The sequence below is a fragment of the Nomascus leucogenys genome, unplaced genomic scaffold (assembly GCF_006542625.1).
Source record: "Nomascus leucogenys isolate Asia unplaced genomic scaffold, Asia_NLE_v1 Super-Scaffold_285, whole genome shotgun sequence".
NCBI classification, from domain to species: domain Eukaryota; kingdom Metazoa; phylum Chordata; class Mammalia; order Primates; family Hylobatidae; genus Nomascus; species Nomascus leucogenys.
The window spans coordinates 563,312-582,251 of NW_022095770.1; the positions used below are offsets into that span (position 1 = coordinate 563,312).

The window sequence follows — 18,940 nt, forward strand, 5'->3', positions numbered from 1 at the left end:
TAGAAATTCCTGAGCCCTCAGATTAGTTCCCTTAAAATCATCCCACTTATCCCCTAACCACGACGCCAGCTACCACACACAGACTGGGGCTCTGCCACTCTGCTTTATTGGAACGGCTCTGCGTCTGAGAGCACAGCAGGCTCAACCCTGCTTCAGAGTGGAGGCCGGACCAGGCTGGTGAGTGACCAGCAGGACTCATGACACTTCCAACACAGGAGAGGCAAACTACAGACTGTGGGCACAGCACAGCACAGGACAGCACAGCCAATTGAGCTTTTCTTTTATATATAAACAAATAATTTAAAAAATCGAATAATATATAGAGTTTCTCTAGAGAGAGACTTTGCAACAAAAAATATGTATAAAGAATACGACCTCCTGGGTAAATGAAGCAGCATCTCTGAGCGGAGGAAAGAGGGTTCCTCATGCACTGGAGGGGGCGAAGCCTTTGGGCAGGCACAAAGGCCATTGCATATCTTGGAAAAGGGTGGAGGAGTAGAGGGCTGGCTAGTCAGGGTATCTGCATTATTTTCTCTACGTTGCAGGTTTTTTATGGCTTTGGCTAAAGCAAGTGAAGCAGCGGAGGTACTAAGGTGCTAAACTGAGGCCTCTTGGTCTCTGTGTACAAAAAAAAGGAGGGGGGCAGGGGACAGCCATCAAGCCCTCTCGAGCCCCCAGCTGAGTGGAAGCAGATGGAAGATCTTCGGGGCAGGGGGGAGGCTGGGGGATAGGGTTTAGCAGCCTCCTCCCCCCATACCCTCTGCAGCCCTGCACTCCCACACATCTGTCCCTGCTGATAGTGTCTATTGGAAGGGAAGCAGTTAATCTCCCCTACACTCTGTTGTTAATCCCTGACAGCAGCTGGGACAGAGATGGCAGGAAGGAACTATGTCAACCCCATGAGGCTTCTCTTTTGGGGCAGACAAACAGCCAGGAGCCTGGGGAACAGGGATGAGCAGGGCATTGGTTTAGGCAGTGAGGCTCGGCCACTCCCTTGGGTTCCATCTGTAGCTCTGCCCACCATACTTGACAGGGGGGAATGGGGGATATCCTCTGGATGAGCAGAGCCAGCTAAGAGGAGCCAAATGTCCCTGATAGGATGGGGGAGAGGCAGGACTTGGGGAATTTCAGGAGTTGGAATTGGTCCCAGAAGCCCTTCTGACTCATTCAGACCTGGACTCCTCCAGGATCTGGGGTAGGTTCTGATCCCGGGGGCCAGGGGCTGGGGCTGGAGTTGGGGCTGGGGCTGGGGCTGAGGCTGGAGCTTGGTTGGGAGCTGGTGTAGGGGTGGGGACCTGGGCAGGGCCTGAAGTGGGTAGGGGAGGTTTGCTGCCAGGATGGTACTCGTGGGCAGCCTTGGGCTCATTGGTATGGTAGGAGCCCTTGTAGCGATGATTTTGCAGATAGAAGAGCACCAACATTCCCACCAGCCCCAGAAGCAGAAAGGCCACCAAAACTGAAAGGAAGAAAAGGGACAATTCACATCTTTGGGATTTCACCTGTATACACACACACACACACACACACATGCACCAACATTCCCACCAGCCCCAGCAGCAGAAAGGACCAAAACTGAACGGAAGAAAAGGGACAATTCAGGGCAGATCTTTGGGATCTCACCTGTATACACACACACACACACACACACACACACTTTTGGATTTCACCTGTATACACCCATAGTTTGGGATTTCACCTGTACACACACACACACACACACACACACGTTACTTTTGGCCAAAAGCAAAATGTATGACACTCAGTTAGCTGTTTGGCCACATTAAACTCATCTCAAGTTTCTGGTAGGTTTGAATTCCTGGCTTACCCCTTGCCACTTCTGTTTCTAAGATTCTCTTTCCACATCCCTGGTAGTTACCCCAATTTCTCATCTCTCTAGGTGTTACTGTATCCCCATTTTCCCATCCCTTAGCTATAGCCCCATTTTAATATTTTATTTAAAAATCTGTAGCATCCTCAAACATTTAAAAATCTCTGTCCAGTTATATGGCACCTTCAGCATAGCCTGTCTCATCATCCTTTGTGCCATCGTGCATCTAGTGCCTTTGCCATCCTGCAGCCTTGGGGATCAGGGGCAGGGAAAGGATGCTGACAGTCAGAGGGTAGTCTTGGGAGGTCAGCTTAGTGATCAGTGCTACTCACAGCCTAAAAGTATGGCAACCCATCCTTCATCATGGTAGTAGGGGAAGTCTGGAGAGGAGAAAGCACCAGTTAGGAGATGCCTCCTCCATGTTAAGAATCATTTCTTTTCCCTGTCATCCCTCCCTTCCATCCTCTGTGTCCTGGGAATGTACCTGGGGGCAGATACCAGGGATCGAGCTCAGGTGGCACCTCTGAAACAAGACGCGGCATAGCTCCGCAATTAGATTCGGACAGTTCTCCCTGAACTCGAAGGGCCTCAGCTAGCTCAGCAGTCATGGGTCGAGGGGTTCGGAAGTGGGTCTTGAGGGGAGCCACATTATTGAATCGAACACCAGACAGGCAGCCCGAGAAACCTGGGGTGTTATAGCGCTGGATCTCCGGGTCAATGACTCCTGTCTCTGAGAGAGAGGCAGGCCCAGAGAGAGGGACTTGGACCCAAAGGCCCTGCCACTCTCACTGTCCACAGGTTTCCCACTCATCTTTCCCACCGCCCTCACAGCCATTCCCAGGGCCTTCACTTTCCTTGAGGATCCAGGAACATACCCCACAGCTCCTTGCCTAAAACATGCCCGCACCCGCAGCTTACCCATCACACGCCCTAGATACAAGGCCTTGGGTGAGTCCAACTGGCTGTCCACCAACAGCGAGAACTTCTGCTCTGTCAGTGGGAAGTAGTCCACCTGAGGTGGGGAGGGGGAGGGGGAGCGGGAGGGCGATGAGGGAGCGGGGACCAGAAGCAAATGCCTGTGGGCTGGACTGGAGCTCTGTGGACCCTGGGAATGTACTTGGGGACAGATACTGGAGATCTCTCATTCTGTCCAAACTGACGGTGCCAGCTGGGTGAGTCCTAGCTCAATCTGAAGTGGGCAACCCCTGGGCCTAGATGTAGGATTTGGTATATATATTTTTATTTTTATTATTTTATTTTATTTATTAAATATTTTTCTTTGTGAAGATGATGTCTTGCTATGTGGCTCAGGTTGGTCTCAAACTCCTGGCCTCAAGCAATCCTCCCACTTCAGCCTCCCAAAGGTGTGAGCCACTGCACCTGGCCTATATATTTTTTAAAACCCTGGTTTTAAGCCCCGTCTTTGCAGCTTACCAGCGGTTTGACTTTGGGTAAACCACTTTACTTTATTTTTTTTGAGATGGAGTCTCGCTCTGTCGCCTAGGCCTGGAGTACAGTGGCACGATCTCAGCTCACTGCAACCTCCGCTTCCCAGGTTCAAGCAATTTTCCTGCCTCACCCTCCTGAGTAGCTGAAACCACTTTACTTTCTGAGGCTCTTTACTGATTTGTAAAACACTTAAATAAGAATGCCTATTGTCTGGCTGGGCGCGGTGGCTCACACTTATAATTCCAGCACTTTGGGAGGCTGAGGCAGGTGGATCATCTGAGGTCGGGTATTCGAGACCAGCCTGACCAACATGGAGAAATCCTGTCTCTACTAAAAATACAAAACTAGCTGGGCGCTGTGGTGCATGCCTGTAATCTCAGCTGCTCAGGAGGCTGAGGCAGAAGAATTGCTTGAACCCAGGAGGCGGAGGTTGCAGTGAGCTGAGATCACACCATTGCACTCCAGTCTGGGCAACAAGAGCAAAATTCCATCTCAAAAAAAAAAAAATGCCTATTGTCCTCTTGGAGCTATTGTGAGGGTTACATGAGGTGACACACGTGAAAATCCTCTATACATTCAAATGTGATCTACAAATGTTAAGTATTTGATGTTTTCCTGGATGCCACAACGGAGATCATGAGGTTATGATCTGAACTGGCTCACCTCCCTCTGTGCATACCTGGATGAAGAGGTTCCGGTAAACACGGGTGATATTGACGCTATGGGGCTGGCCATCGGTCACCGGTCGAGTGGTTAGCTGGTACACATAGGGACTGGTGCCCAGCTGATATCGCAGCTGAAGGGTCCCTGTGGGGTGGGGAGAAGAAATTCGGGGTCTCAGGCCCCATGACCCGTCTTCTAACAGCACGTGGGTCCTTGTATTTGTGAATCAATAGGAGAATTAGGGGCACTGGGGTGAAGCTGGAGTGGGGTGAGAGAGCCCGGGAGAGCTTACCATCATCCTTGATGAGCACAGCCATGTAGTCACGAACAAAGGAACTGACGTAGAGCAGGACAGCAGGGGCAGAGCTGGTGCTGAAGCTGAAGGAGACCTCCTCTCCCGTAACATTGTAGACAGGCCCACGGTAACCGGGCACAGGCCGACCAGGCCGGGGGTAGTCGGGCAGGCGGTACCCGGGGCCATGGTAGCCAGGCACATAGCCCGGAGTATCATAGCCCGGGATGTAGCCAGGCTCATAGCCTGGCACTGGCCGGCTCAGCATGTGGGAGAACTCCCTGGCTGCAGAGCGCAGCGCTGACTGTAGGTTATAGCGCATCCAGGTGCCCGGCTCAAAGAAACCACCGATATCTGCAGGTAGAAGCAGGGAGGTTAGGGCCTCCACACTGCTCACTCCCCAATTCAGAGGTTTTATGTCATCCATACACACATCCTGAGACTTACTTCAGTTTCTGCCACCCTCACAACCCTCCATTTACTTTTAGGTCCCCTTGAGCCCCTCTGTCACAGAACAGAATCTTACAGCCATGGGAAACTTGAGATCATCTGATCCAACCCCTGCATTTTACAAATGGGGAAACAGGCTCAGAGATGAGTAGTGACTTGCTTAAAGACACACAGTAAGGCCAGGCACAGTGGCTCATGCCTGTAATCCCAGCACTTTGGGAGGCCGAGGCAAGCAGATCATCTGAGGTCAGGAGTTCGAGAACAGCCTGGCCAACATGGCAAAACCCCATCTCTACTAAAAATACAAAACTTAGCTAGGTGTGGTAGTGCATGCCTGTAATCCCAGCTACTATAGGAAGGCCAAGGCAGGAGAATTGCTTGAACCCAGGGGGCAGAGGTTGCAGTGAGCCAAGATCATGCTGCTGCACTCCAGCCTGGGTGACAGTGAGACTCCGTCTCAAAAAAAAAAAAAAGACACACAGTAAGGGGACAGCCAAGATTAGAATGGGGATATCCTGACCCCATGTAGTTATGTGCCACTACTCACACTTCCAAACCACCACCAGAAATCTGTTGGTCCCTAAGTCTTATATTTCCCTAGTCCCCCACACTCCTCCCACCAGTAACTCACCTGCCCATATATCCTCCCTATAGGCCAGCCTTAGGGAGGATGCAGTCTTGGTATGTGTGTAGGATCTTGCTATGGGGAATGTCAAGGCTCACCTTAACCAAGAACCGGGTCATTGACATGTTTTAGGAATGCAGCAATCATCAAATACATTGACAAGGGAGTTCGCCTGTGTTACCATGGTGATGGTGGGAAGATGGAGAAGCGATTTGCTTTTTTTTTTTTTGTAGACACAGTCCTTGCTGTGCCCCCAAGGCTGGAGTGCAGTGGCATGATCATAGCTCACCGCAACCTTGACCTCCTAGGTGCAAGTGATCCTCCCACCTCAGCCTTCCGAGTAGCTAGGCCTATGTGTGCACCACCATGCCCAGCTAATTAAGAAATTCTGCCAGGCGTGGTGGCTCATGCCTGTAATCCCAGCACTTTGGGAGGCCGAGGTGGGTGAATCACCTGAGGTCAGAAGTTGGTGACCAGCCTGGCCAGCGTGGTGAAACCCTGTTTCTACTAAAAATACAAAAATTAGCTGGGTGTGGTGGTGCACACTTGTAATCCCAGCTACTTGGGAAGCTGAGGCAGGAGAATCGCTTGAGCCCGGGAGGCGGAGGTTGCAGTGAGCCGAGATTGAGCCATTACACTCCAGCCTGGGCAACAAGAGCAAAACTCAGTCTCAAAAAAAAAAAAAAAATTTTTTTTGGCCAGGCACGGTGGCTCACGCCTGTAATCCCAGCACTTTGGGAGGCTAAGGCAGGCAGATCACAAAGTCAAGAGTTCGAGACCAGCCTGGCCAATGTGGTGAAACCCTGTCTCTACTAAAAATACAAAAATTAGCTGGGCATGGTGGTGCACACCTGTAGTTCCAGTTACTCGGGAGGCTGGGACAGAAGAATCACTTGAACCAGGCGGAAGTTGCAGTGAGCCGAGATCGTGCCACTGCACTCTAGCCTGGGTGACAGAGTGAGATTCCATCTCAGAAAAAGAAAAGAATTTTTTTTATAGAGACAGGGTCTTGCCATGTTGCCCAGGCTGGTCCCGAACTCCTAGCCTCAAGCAATCCTCCCACCCTGGGCTCCCAAAGCATGCTTGGTGATTTTGAGCTCTTTTTGCACCAGCTATCTGTACCATCCCTTCCTTGTCCATGCCTTTGGAGTCACCCATCATCTTCAACTGCCTGACTCCCCAAACTCAGAGCTCAGGAATCCAGGGACAACTCTAATTTTCCATGATGTGGGCTTTACATGCTATTTCCTTCCCTGCCCTCCCTACATCCCATTACACGCTATGGCTCCCTCTTGCCCCATAACCAGCAGCACTGACCATGGTTGCAGTATGGCCCATCAAAAGCCGTGAGGTCACAGTCACACGTGTAGTAGCTATAGCGCTCCACACAGCGGCCTCCATGGAAACAGGGGAGCCGGGGGTGGGCACAGTGGCCTGTGCAGTTGGGTGAGGTCCCCTCAGAGGCATTGGCACGGCCCTCCAGGTTCAGAGTCACTCCGTTCAGACGCATGGCCCTCAAGCAACCCACAAAGGGGCGTCTCTTAAGCTCTGCAGATCCTGGGAAGGGTAGGCAACAGGTCAAGAAATGGAGGCAGAGCCAGAGACAGGATGAAGTATTGTAGTTGGAAAGGGAGCCAAGGGGGCTGGAAGAATAGAATAGGATACAAAGGCCTGGAGGGACAAGTGAGACCCTGGCTTGCTCTGAAGCAGAGGGGCCTGGCACCTAAGACAGGAGGCTCCTGGAAACAAGGCGAGCAGCCTTGGAGGGTGGGGAGGTAAAGAGGCTTCAGACTTGCCCCTGGGTTGCTGCTCACCCACATAGAGGGGCTGGTCATATTCCATCCAGATGTAGGTCTGCAGCGGCATAGGCCGCAGAACCCAGGGCCGGTGATCCACTCGGAGCCGGGCCTGCTTCACGTTGATTTCAGCCCGGACCAGGTGCCACTCGTCGTCATTGAACTCAAAGTCGTCTGAGTGTACTGTGAGGTTCTCATCCCCATTCCCCACATCAAAGGCGAAGACCACATCCCGGGATGCTGGACAGTGTGATGCGGGGTGGGGGAGAAAAGGACTCAGACCTACAAGACCCTTCATGGATCCTTGCCCAATACAACCTCTTTCCCTCACCTCTTTGGAGCTTCTTGAATATCCCTCCAATTTGTCCATAGCTTGTTACCAACTGCTTAAAACCTCATACCCTTAGTCTCTCCCCACATCACAGATCCCTGAAGCCAGCTTCCCAGCCTCACTTCCCAGGCTAGAAGCATGGCTCATCACTGGTGAGAGGGACTCGAAGGTCCAGCTTCCTTATGCACAAGGAAGGGGCTTAAAGCCAAGAGAGGCCAAGTGAATGCCTAGGGTCACCCAGCCAGCCGTCAGGACCGAGTGAGGGCTAGAACCCAGGGTATCTCAACCCTTCCCGTGCTGCCTGTCAAAAGGGCATCTGCCCTTGGCTCCAACCCCAGCCTGCACCTGCCCATGTCTCCCCAGACAGCACTTTCATCTACTCCGAGGCCCTCCCACAGTCTGCCTGCTCACTGTTGAGTTCCACCCGCACATAAGGTCGGCGCCACTGGCAGTAAGGGCCCCCCATATTCTCTAGGAAGACTCCCGAGGGAGCAGAGGTCCTGAAGTAGAAGGAGACATCCAGACTGTGGTTGGCACGGATTGGGGGGAAGCGTAGTGCAGCCCCGGTGTGGAAGGAAATGGTGTTCCAGGAATTTCCTAGAAAAGTAAATGGAGGAAGGTCTCGTCAGCGAGATTGGAAGGTGGAGGAGGAAGAGAAGTTGGGGGCAGGGAAGGTCGGGCAAAGGGGGAGGGTTTGAGGTGACGGAGGGGAGACTAAGGAGTGGAATGAAAGAGGAGCCAGGTGCAGAGGGGCAATGAGATCCCATCACAGCAGGAGCTGGGGGTCAGGCACCCCAGCTAGAGACCCCCAGTGACTCATGCGACCTAGATGTTGGAAACTGGAGAGTCAGCTCTGGGAGGGCACACAAAAGGGGACTGCCACTCACGATCGCCATAGCAGCGCAGAGGCCTCAGGAAGAACTGGGCCTCGGAAGTGGAGCGGTTCGTATCCCCTATCACCACCTGAGTGACAGGCAGATGGTCCACAAAGGTCAGCAGTCCTTTGTCAGTTCTCCTGTGGGGGCAGGATGCCATGGCTCAGCCCCAGCCACTCAGCTCCCCCCACTCCCAGAGTCCTAAAAACCCTGTCCCTTTGCCCCCTCACCACTGGGGCTGGTCGGCGTCACAGTTGCAGTACAAGGCAGGGTCCACACAGCTCCGGTCCAGACCACAGGCACAGCGCTGGATCCCAGGCTGGGAGCCTCCCCAGTAGAAGTGCTGCTCCTCATTTCGGCCAATCCAAAAGCTGTAGGGGTAGCCTCCTGGGGAAGAGGTGCAGGCAGCTTCCAGGCCCTGTCCCTCCATTAGCCTCTGGGCTCCTCTCGCCCTTCCAACCAGTTCAGACGCCTCCTTCAATCTTCCAACCCAAGGCCCCAGCTGGCTCTCTGGCTTCCTTCTCCCAGGCCCCCATTGGTGTCTCCTCCAGTTCCGCCACCTCCCTGACCCCAGCCCTAACCTGCAGTGTTGAGCAGCCGGGAATTGTAGCAGGAGAATTCGATCCACTGTTCACAATGCTGGGAAGCATTGGCAAGGGCACTGACTTCCTCCCAGGATGCATTCCAATACTGGATAGCCCCCAGGAATGGCCGCTCCATGCTGGAACCTGTCACTCGAGTTGTCCACAGCCTGTCATGCCGCACAACTGTCCACGCTCGGTTCTCTGGGAGACAAGAGGGGACAGAGCTTTGGCTGGAGTTGGGCATTCTCTACCCATCTCCCTGCCCACCTCCACCACCGCTGCTGCAACTCAGAGCCACTGAATGTGGCCAGCAGCTCCATTCCACCTCTGCCCTGGGCACTCTGCATTGTAGGCTGGAAATAAGATAACCGGAATGGGTAAGGAAGCTGGGATTTACTTTTTTTTTTTTTTTTTTGAGATGAAGTCTCGCTCTGTTGCCCAGGCTGGAGTCCAATGGCGCTATCTCAGCTCATTGCAACCTCCACCTCCCAGGTTCAAGCGATTCTCCTGCCTCAGCCTCCCGAGTAGCTTCCCAAAGTGCTGGGAACACAGGTGTGAGCCACCACGCCTGGCTTGGGATTTACTTTTAAAGCTAGGTTACAAATCCCTCAGTATCCCCTTCCCCTCTGTCCTCCTTTACCCTCACCTGTTTAGTCTAACTGGCCCCCACCCACCACTCTATCCTTCCCGGTTCTCTCCTCACTCCCTCACCACCCATCAGAGACACTTACCTCGGATATCACAGTACACTACAAATGGCTTCAGGGGACCACTGCCATCAGGATCAATGGTGAAGTTTCCAGAAGTTTTCCCACTGAGCCGATAAGCCTCACAGGATTCCTTATACAAAGCTGGCAGATAATAGGGTGAGACAAAGGCAGTTAGAGAGTTAGAGGGCTTGCCAGGTGCGGCGGCTCGGGCCTGTAATCCCAGCACTTTGGGAGGCCGAGGTGGTGCATCACCTGAGGTCAGGAGTTCGAGAACAGCCTGGCCAACATGGTGAAACCCCATCTCTACTAAAAATACAAAAATTAGCTAGGCATGGTGGTGCGCACCTGTAGTCCCAGCCACTTAGGAGGCTGAGGCAGGAGAATCGCTTGAACCCAGGAGGCGGAGGTTGCAGCCAGCCCAGATGGCACCACTGCACTCCAGCCTGGGCAACAGAGCAAGACTCTGTCTCAAAAAAGCCAAAAACAAAAAGAGAGAGGGCTGGAAGGGCCATCCTCACCATCTCTAGCAGACTGATGATCCCCAGCAACCTTCTCCTGACCTCCCTTGTCCCTGACTCCCCCCATACTACATCTGGCTTACGTGTGTGGCAGGTCTCTCCCTTGTAGCCTGTCAGTTCGCAGTAGCAAATGAAGTCATCCCAAGACTGGTAGCAGCGTCCATCATGCTCACACATGTTAGGGCTGCACCTAGGGAAGGGGTCAGGACCAAGGGAAGGAGGCTTACTGGGAGCTAGAGAGTGGGGTCTGATCCCTGCAAGCTTCACTCCCAGCTCCTTGAAGCCCCAGAACCCAGTGAGACACACCCCGCCTAGCCAGCCGGCTATAAGCGCAGATGCAGGGGCACTAGGCAGTTCTCGGGGCTCAAGTACTACTATTCCCCCTTCCCTTCCGAAAACATCAAAACATGCCTTATTCTACCCCCATCATCCCCCTGGCACAAAAAAACCCTCTAGGACCAAAAGCAGATATGTCATTTGCATCCTGAGCATGTATCACCTTAAGGGAAGAAATAGGAGGTAAAAGATCAAAGAAGAGTCATCCCCAAGCAGGGGACTAAGGGGCAGAGACAAGGAGAAGGGAGATTATTGAGAAAGGCCATTCCTACTGGGAGACCAGGGAAGAGGGCTTTGGAGGGGTCACCTCTTGTTAGGGGCTTCTGGGTACCTATCAGTGATGCCACATGTATCAAAGAGGACCTCAGCATAGAATCCAAGCCGCCGGCCCTCCACCAGAGTCAGGTTGACCAGTTGACCATCCACCTTGAGCAGCTCCATGCAGCCATGGAATGCCGTCTGGTTGGAGTGGCAGTCCCATCGACTGGCTGGCTTGGGACAACCTGGAGCAACCACCCCTGTGAGACCCTCCCCAGGGGAGACCCCAAAGACCCTCCCCCAGGGAGATGCCAAGGGGGAGCCAGACATAAAGGAAGAAAGGGGGCTTCAACCAAAGTGTAGAAGGCAATGACCTTCCACTCCCCAAGGCCCCAGAGGGGAAAGAGGGCTTGATCCCTCCAAAATTCTCCATGTGGCCCCATCTGGGTGGACTTAGATGGAGCCTTCCCACCCAGAAACATAGGTCTGGTCAGGTTGGCCCCCACTTACCCCCAAAGAAATATGAGGTCCCTGTCCGGATCAGCAGTGGGTATGAGACCCTGACCTCTGCCCCCTCCACATCATCAATACTGATGACTGCATGGTTTTCCTGTGCCACAAAATTCACCTCGTGCCAAAAGCCGTCATTCAGTCGGTACCCTGGACAAGAATGCATGATGGTGTGGGTGGAGAGAAGCAGCAACTATGCTAGAAGAATATCCTGAGTGGGGAAGCAGCAGCCCCACTGTGTCCCAGTAGCAGCCTGTGTGCCCCCGTGATTACACTTCTCACACCCAGTGGAGACCTCTCTGAATGTTTCTTCATTATCCATGACCCAGCAACTGCCACAGAGTCTGCACAGTTATAAATGAGTAACCAAATCTCCAGGGACCCTCTGGAACTGGAGAATACCAGGGCTCCCAGGCTTCTCCCTTCTCCAAGAATACTTAGTCCCTCAGATCCGCCTCCTCACTGCCTCCAGCCACTCCCACCTTTTCCCAGTACCCTGGGGCCTCCTGCCCTGCCCCCTTCACTCCCTCTCCCCTCTCCAGAATGTAAAGGCCTCAGTCCAGGCCTACAACTTTCCCGGGATCCTCTACACTTCTCTGCTTGTGCCTCCCCCGAAACGCCCTCACCAGCAGCGAACTGAAGCTTCTTTCGGCCGCTCTGCGCGATGGACACGTTGACCTGCCCTTCGCTGAGCGTCAGCTCCACGTGGCCCAGCCCGTCCCCCAGACGGGAGAAAAGGAGAAGCCCGGTGAGGTCCCAGGTGCGGAAGCGAAATGAGACTGCCAGGCGGCCGCGGCGTGGGAAACCGGGCACTTGAACGAAGTTGTGAGGGCCTCCGAAGTTGATAGGGTGCGGTACAGGGTCCAGGCAACGAAAAGCCACCTTACCCTAGGGGCAAAGGTGAAGACGCATCAACACCCGTGAGCCGCCTCTGCCTCAGCTGGGAATTCAGTTTTCACACTGGTCTAACACCCTGGTCACCGCCCTCCTTCGGTGTTGGCGGGGATGAGATCTCCAACCACGACATGACCTCTTCCCCTCCAAGCTCGTCCATCTGTGGAGGGGGCCCCAACCCAGTGGGCCCTCGGAACTCTGCTGGCTTGCTCTCGCTGATCTCCACCGTCTGCGACGTGACCGCTTCTCTCCTTCCAGTATCGAGAGGCAAATTTGGACCACAGATCTGGCTCCTGCCAGCTTCCCGACAGAGCTCCAGAGTCGGAGAGGGGTGAGGGGGGCATATCACAGAAGCCATCGGTTCAAGTCCCTACTCGTGCAGCCGCACGACCCCTGGACAAGCCACTCCCTGTCTCTGCGCCTTACGTTCCTCAACTATGAACTAAGAAGGTGACTGGACCCGACCACTGCTTCTTAACTAGGGGCCTGCGTGGCTCGTGCACGTCGAGTGAGACCCGCTCCCCTCCCAACTTGAGCACTTGGCTGGGGACAGAGGGATCCTCGGCTTTTATCTGATGCTCAATATCTCCTCCCGCTCCACCTCTTTGCTTTCCACGAGGCTTTGGTATCCTGTCCTCCCAGACCCCCCTGCCCACTGGCCTCGAAGGTGATCCGGGAATGGCGCCGCACGGCCAGGTCTGCGATGTTGACGCGGTTGAAGATTACGTTTTCTATGCAGCCACGGAAGTTATGCCGATAGGCGAGGTTCTTCCGCGCGGCGCCCACCAGACCTCCGATGAACATCTGCGGGAGGCGTGGGGAATAAGGCCTCTTGGGCACAGGAGCGCGCCTGCCTTTCTCGCGCGTCCCCACCGTACGCTTTCCCAAACGCCAGGTGGGGCTTTGTAAAAGACTTAAAACACACATTTCCCCAATGTCGGTACTAAAGCTCGCTAGGCCTTTCAAGGCTTGAGTTCAAGCTATGACTCCAACACAAATCGGCTGCACGCCCTTGGGCAAGACAATTAGCCTGCCTGGGATTCTTATCTGCAGATGGGGTCAGGGTCTTTAACAACTCCACAAAGTTGTCGGAGGATCCAAGGGAACAATTTTCCTACCTTGCCTAGTTCCCAAAATCTGAATTTCCAAACTCCATCTCATTAGTTCTGAAATAGTGCCTGGGAGTCTGCATGCTAACAGCAACAACACCCACCAAAAACAAAACAAAACAAAACAAAACAAAAAAAACAGGCCTTTTTCTGGTGAGCGGCAAGTTTGCCAAGGGCTGCTAGGATATTCAGGAATTGGAATGCGAGGTCTTTAAAAAAAAATTTTTTTTTAAATAGAGGTAGGATGTCACTATGTTGTCCAGGTGAGTCTTGAACACCTGGCCTCAAGCAATCCTCCCACTTCAGCCTCCCAAAGTGCTGGGATTACAGGCATGAGCCACCACCCACAGCCTGAATGCGAGGTCTTACCTCTGAGAGAGAGAGAAAGAGAGAAAGGGAGCGACCGACCTGCACTCACTCATCCAGCATCTATGCTACCACGAAATAGCACCTCCCCAGTCTCTCACCTCAGTGTCCAGGTTCAGCCTCTCGAAGTCTCCATTGAGAATAAAGCGCTGCACATAGCCGTCCAGGGTGAAATTTACGTCGCGGCCAAATCGGTCCACCCGCACGTAGTGCCAGTGCTGGTCATTGAGGACTCCGCCTGCGCTCACGGTGGTGTGACCTGGTCTTGGCTGGATAGGGCTGCTGCCTGAGGGTGGGGCAGGACAGAGTGAGACCTCAAGCCTGGAGAACTCCATGGTGTCCAAGCTCCTAGGCAGCAGCGTGTAACAAAGCCCGGGGCAACCAGGGAGAGTGGGCGAATAGATCAACAGCCATTGGCTAGTGTGTGACAGGGTAAGCCATTTAGCCTGGCTTCCTGTCTGTAAAACTGGGAACACATGAGCTGCTTCTATTTCATGCGCGGGTGTTATGAAAAGCTAATGAGATACAATGTGTGCGTGTGTGTGTGTGTGTGTGTGTGTGTGTGTGTGTTTACAAAGAGGGAACTGAGGCTCGGAAGTGCCCCATCCAAGGTCACATCTCTGTGTAGTGGTACAGCTGAGACTGGAATCCAGTTCTCACTCAACTCCAGTGTTTTGCTAGCACCAAATGCTACAAGAAAAGGGCAGTTTGGTCCAGGCCTTAGAGAAGTGGAAGACCAGGCTTGAGCGCGATGCGCGGAGGAGGTGCCGCGAGGGGGCGGTGAGAGAGCTTCAGGGGTTGGCCTCGCATTGCACCCGGTCGCCGAGCTCACCCAGGCTCATGTGCAGCAGCAGGTGTGCCCCCTCCAGCTCGAGCGTCACGTAGTCGCCCTGGGCGCCCTCGGCGTGCAGCAGAAGCCCGTCCTTCTCCTCGGTCTTGAAGCTGAAGGCGAACACGTCCCACAGGCTTCGGCTGACCCCTCGCGGGAAGCGGTACGAGATGGCATCGTCGCCGTCGAAATAGAGTATGTCGGCCTCTGCGCAAAGGACCGTAGGTGGGCCGGGGACTGGGGAGGCTGTCTGTCTCCCGGGCCCCCTCTGAGCTCTCTGCACGCTTACTGTATGGGCAGCCATAGAGGCCCAGCCTCAGGCCGATCTTGCCGCGTGGGTTCCAGGCCAGGGGCACAATGCGGATGTAGCGCGCAGTGAAGTGGTAGTGCAGGTCATGGCGCACCACCGCCGACTCGTTCACGTTACCAAAGAAGGTCTGCGGGGGTGGGGGAGAGTAGTAACCACGTCCCACCCTCTGCTTCTTTTTTTATTTTATTTTTTGAGACAGAGTCACGCTCTGTCGCCCAGGCTGGAGTGCAGTGGCATGATCTCGGCTCACTGCAACCTCTGCCTCCCGGGTTCAAACAATTCTCTTCCTCAGCCTCCCAAGTAGCTGGGATTACAGGCGCCCGCCACTACGCCTGGCTAATTTTTTTGTATTTTTCGTAGAGACGGGGGTTTCACCATGTTGGCCAGGCTGGTCTTGAACTCATGACCTCGTGATCCACCTGCCTTGGCCTCCCAAAGTGCTGGGATTACAGGCGTGAGCCACTGCGCCCGGCACCCCTCTGCTTCTTTCACCATAGCCTCCCAGCCCACAACTTTCACACCCAGGCAATCTCGACTTCTGGAAAGTAAACACTCCTTGGTCTTCCCTGCTTGGCGGCTTTGCCCGCACAGTTTCCATAAAGTGTCCTCTCCCACAATCCTATTATTTCCTCAGACCTGAAATCAAATGTCACCTCCTTAGGAAGCCCTCCCAGGTTTTACCCTAAAGTGTGTTAAACCCTGTGAACCGAGTGTTTCGCGCACGTCCTAAGCTGACAGTCCCTCTGGACAGAGTCCCTTGAGTGGAGTCACTGTTCCTCGTCGGAGCCCTCACCACCGCCCCCTCCATTTTCCCAGAGGCTGGTGCCCGGCCCAGAGCCCGGAGCAGAGGAAGCTCCCCAAGTGTTACCGCCTTGGCGCCCAGAATACCGAGTTGTGCCCTCGCTGGTAGAACGGTGTCCAGCTGTCCACTCGGTCGCCGTAGAGCAGCATGTAACGTGTGACCCAGTCCCAAGAATTGAAGGAGCCCTGTGTGGCCACGGCCCGGATCCGGTGCTTCTTCATTAAGTCTATCTGGAGCCAGGGATTCGGATCCCCAATCCGTGGTGACCACCCGCTTATGCCTATAGAAGGGACAGGAGCTTTAACCGGCTATCCCTCTCCCCGAAGTCCTCCGGAGGCCCCCACCCTTCCGCGGTGCGCTGCCAGTCTGCAGCTGATGTTCCGCGGAGCTCACCGTGCAGCCTGGCGAATCGCGGCGCAGTAAGGAGACTGTAGTAGGAGGAGGCGCCCAGGGAGCGTGCATACAGGGGACCCACCAGCTCCTCGTCGCAGCCGTCTAGGGTAGGGAAACCGACATGTTAGTCAGCCCTGGCCCCTCCCAGACCCTTCCAAAGGCCGGCCCACTTAGCGACCGAAGCTTCCCCTTCTGTGCCCCCAACCCCCACCCCCAGAGGCACACCCAGCCCTACCTTAAAGCCATCTATTCAATCCTGGCTGCAGCAACGGCTGCATGCTCAGAGGAGGCTGCCTTCTCCTTCTAGGGAAACCCCTGGGCTACAACTATAGGCCCAAGGCCAGACCCTCCCTAGCTAGCCCAATACCTGCCCTGGTTTAGTACTTCCCCAAACTCAATCCTAAACCTCAGCATCTTCCACAACCTAAGTCAACCCAAGACACCAATCCAGCTCGAACCCTAGCCTCAATCCGACTCGGCCCCCAAAACCTGCACCATCCCCAAATACAGGCCTTGCACCCAACCTCAGCCAGTCCTAGCACCATCACCAGCTTCAAGTCCAGCCTTAGCATCAGTCAGGGGCACCAGCTCCTGCTTGGATCCCTGCCGCAAAACCCAGCCCCAGCCACAAACCCCAGCCCTAGCCACAAACCCCACCCCTTGGCCAGCTCCAAAGTCCAGCCTCAAGCCCTGGTGAAACCTTAATCCTAGTATCGGTCACCAGTATACACTTATCCCCCAGCCCCCTAGCCTCAAACCCAGGCACCAGCTCCTGCTTGGATCCCATCCCCAAATCCCTGCCCGCTGACTTCATCCTCGCCCCGGAGCCCAGCCCCAGCCCCGGGCGCGCGCGGCAGCCTCAGAGCTGCAATGCGGAGCGCGGGGGAGAGGCAGGAAAAGATGAGAGCCAGCGGGCGCGCGCCGGCCGGGAAGGACCCGCGACCACCCAGCCGCAATGCGGTTCGGGGCAGCCCTGCAGGCTCTGGACTCCTGGGCCCAACCCCACCTGCCTCCAAGCCCAACACTCACAGTAGCCCCAGCCCTCGGCTCCTGAGACCGCGGCGAGCAGGATGCAGAAGAGCCGGAGACGCATCATGCAGGGCTGACGGTCCCGGCAGCCGCCTCCCTGTGAACGGCTCCGGCTAGGGCTCGAGTTCTGGCTTGGGCTCCAAGCTCTCCTCCTGGGGTTTGCAGCAGACCGCTCTCTCCTCCTTACCCACCCCTCCCTCCCTCTCTCCTTTCGCCCCCAAGCGCTCTCTCTCTCTCCTCTCTCTTTTCTCTCTCTCTCTCTCTCTGTGGTTCCTGGTCCTCCGCTCTTCTCTCTCTATCCTCTCCTTTCCACCCTCTCTCCTCTCACCTCCCCCTTCCCCAGCCTCTGTCTCCTGGCACGCGCCGGTTTCCCGGACCCCGCGCAAGCGCGTGCCTCAGCCCTGCTGCGAAAAGGCGGGGGTAGAGAGCCTCTAGCCACCGGGAAAACCCCAAGTAACCCGAGGCTGCCCGGGACTAGGGCCACAGGGGTGAGGGCAGGGAACCTAGAGCCAGAAGCATCCTGAAAATTTCAAGAAAAGGGAGGTGGTTGGCGGGGAGGGGTGCCTGGAAATGGAATGAAGGGTAAGTAAAAGAATCTAACATTTTCTGAAGGTAAATTATGCTCTAGGAGTAGTGCTGGGCACTGTGAATTTAGCATTTTTGCCCTATGCCACTTTGCAGATGAAAAACCTCAGGCTCAGAGAGGTCAAGAAACGTAGTCAATATCACACAGCAAATGATTATATTCCGAAGCCCGTTCTTTCTTCCCTGACAAAGACAGTAAATTGTTTTTTCTTTCTTTCTTTCATTCATTCTTTTTTCTTTCTTTCCTTCCTTTTCTTTCTTTCTTTCCTCCTTCCTTCCTTTCTTCCTTTCTTCTTTTTTTTTTTTTTCCGTAAAATCCAGATCCTGCACAAGAGGGTAAAGTCTTTTGGAGGAGGTGGAATGGGAAAGTGACCCCGTAGACCCTAATCCCCACCTCTCTCTCGGCCCCTCTCCCCGCCTCTTCCTTCCTGTCCCGCTAGTAGTTTAACTTCTACCCCTTGTGGCTATACCTCAGAAACCTGTGTAGCCAGAGATGGGGACGGAGGCCACAGAGCAGGTGGGAGTGGGGGCAGGGAGGGGGAGAAGGGTTACAGAGAGGGAGGAAACAGGGAAGGAATGGGATTCCCCACCTGGCAATAGGCCTCTGCCATCCTATCGGGATTCTTGGCGCTATCTCAGACTAAGGGTCCTCCAGATAAATGGGCTGGTGGTGTGAGGCTGGGGTTGTGGGACAGGGACTAGGGCTGAGGGGAAAGGCGGGTTGAACCTAGAGGTCCAGGGTCCCACCTGGGCCCTGAAAACCTGAGTCCCAACGCTGGAGACCCCCTTGGCATGAGTGGTTCAGTGTGCTGGTATTGGAGGTACAGGGAAGGTGGGTAGGGAAGGGAAAGAAGAGAAACAGAAACCCACTCCAGACCGAGGTTGGAGTCCAGGGCTCAGGTCTGAGGCAAAGCCTGCATATTGGCATCCTTCCAGGAGAGGGCGCTGCAAAGGGAACTGAAGCTCTAGGATTTATTAATAATACAAACTTTGGGCTGGGCGCGGTAGCTCACGCCTGTAATCCCAGCACTTTGGGAGGCCGAGGTGGGCGGATCACCTGAGGACAGGAGTTCGAGACCAGCCTGGCCAACATGGTGAACCCCCCATCTCTACTAAAAATACAAAAATTAGCTGGGCGCGGTGGTGGGCGCCTGTAGTCCCAGCTACTCGGGAGGCTGAGGCAGGAGAATCGCTTGAACCCGGAGGCGGAAGTTGCAGTGAGCCGAGATCCTGCCACTGCACTCCAGCCTGGGCGACAGAGCAAGCCTCTGTCTCCAAAAATAATAATAATAAATAATAATAATAATAATACAAACTTTGTATTATGTCCTTTGGAGAATACAGGTTCTCCCCATCCATTATTTTCCATATTGCCATCCTCACAGCAAACCTTGAGAG

General features: G+C 54.5%; 1 protein-coding gene across 2 annotated transcripts; it reads right to left on the reverse strand.

Annotated features, from left to right (window-relative positions):
* Nucleotides 1-84: 84 nt before the first annotated feature.
* CNTNAP1 (contactin associated protein 1) lies at nucleotides 85-18,586 on the reverse strand. 2 transcript variants are annotated; one of them, XM_003279480.3, is made up of 24 exons: nucleotides 16,958-18,586; nucleotides 15,929-16,030; nucleotides 15,622-15,815; nucleotides 14,713-14,860; nucleotides 14,427-14,630; nucleotides 13,696-13,880; nucleotides 12,780-12,923; nucleotides 11,852-12,113; nucleotides 11,226-11,375; nucleotides 10,789-10,960; nucleotides 10,205-10,311; nucleotides 9,625-9,744; nucleotides 8,891-9,094; nucleotides 8,540-8,696; nucleotides 8,322-8,449; nucleotides 7,846-8,031; nucleotides 7,122-7,343; nucleotides 6,625-6,864; nucleotides 4,233-4,586; nucleotides 3,957-4,084; nucleotides 2,747-2,840; nucleotides 2,313-2,558; nucleotides 2,161-2,208; nucleotides 85-1,456 (listed from the first exon to the last, which is right to left on the reverse strand). In XM_003279480.3, the coding sequence occupies exons 1-24, from the start codon at nucleotides 17,022-17,024 to the stop codon at nucleotides 1,164-1,166; spliced, it is 4,155 nt and encodes a 1,384-aa protein (XP_003279528.1). In that variant the 5' UTR covers nucleotides 17,025-18,586; the 3' UTR covers nucleotides 85-1,163. The 2 variants fall into 2 exon arrangements, with proteins under 2 accessions (XP_003279528.1, XP_030664188.1); XM_030808328.1 differs by lacking the exon at nucleotides 16,958-18,586 and adding an exon at nucleotides 16,164-16,950.
* Between the last annotated feature and the right edge of the window lie 354 nt (nucleotides 18,587-18,940).

Coding starts and splice junctions, on each gene's coding strand:
- CNTNAP1 (XM_003279480.3), bottom strand. CDS start 17,024: ATGATGCGTCTCCGGCTCTTCTGCATCCTGCTCGCCGCGGTCTCAGGA. Junction 11,376..11,851: donor GAAGCTTCAGTTCGCTGCTG/GTGAGGGCGTTT, acceptor ATTCTTGTCCAG/GGTACCGACTGAATGACGGC. Junction 4,587..6,624: donor TGGGCCATACTGCAACCATG/GTCAGTGCTGCT, acceptor TTCTACCTGCAG/ATATCGGTGGTTTCTTTGAG.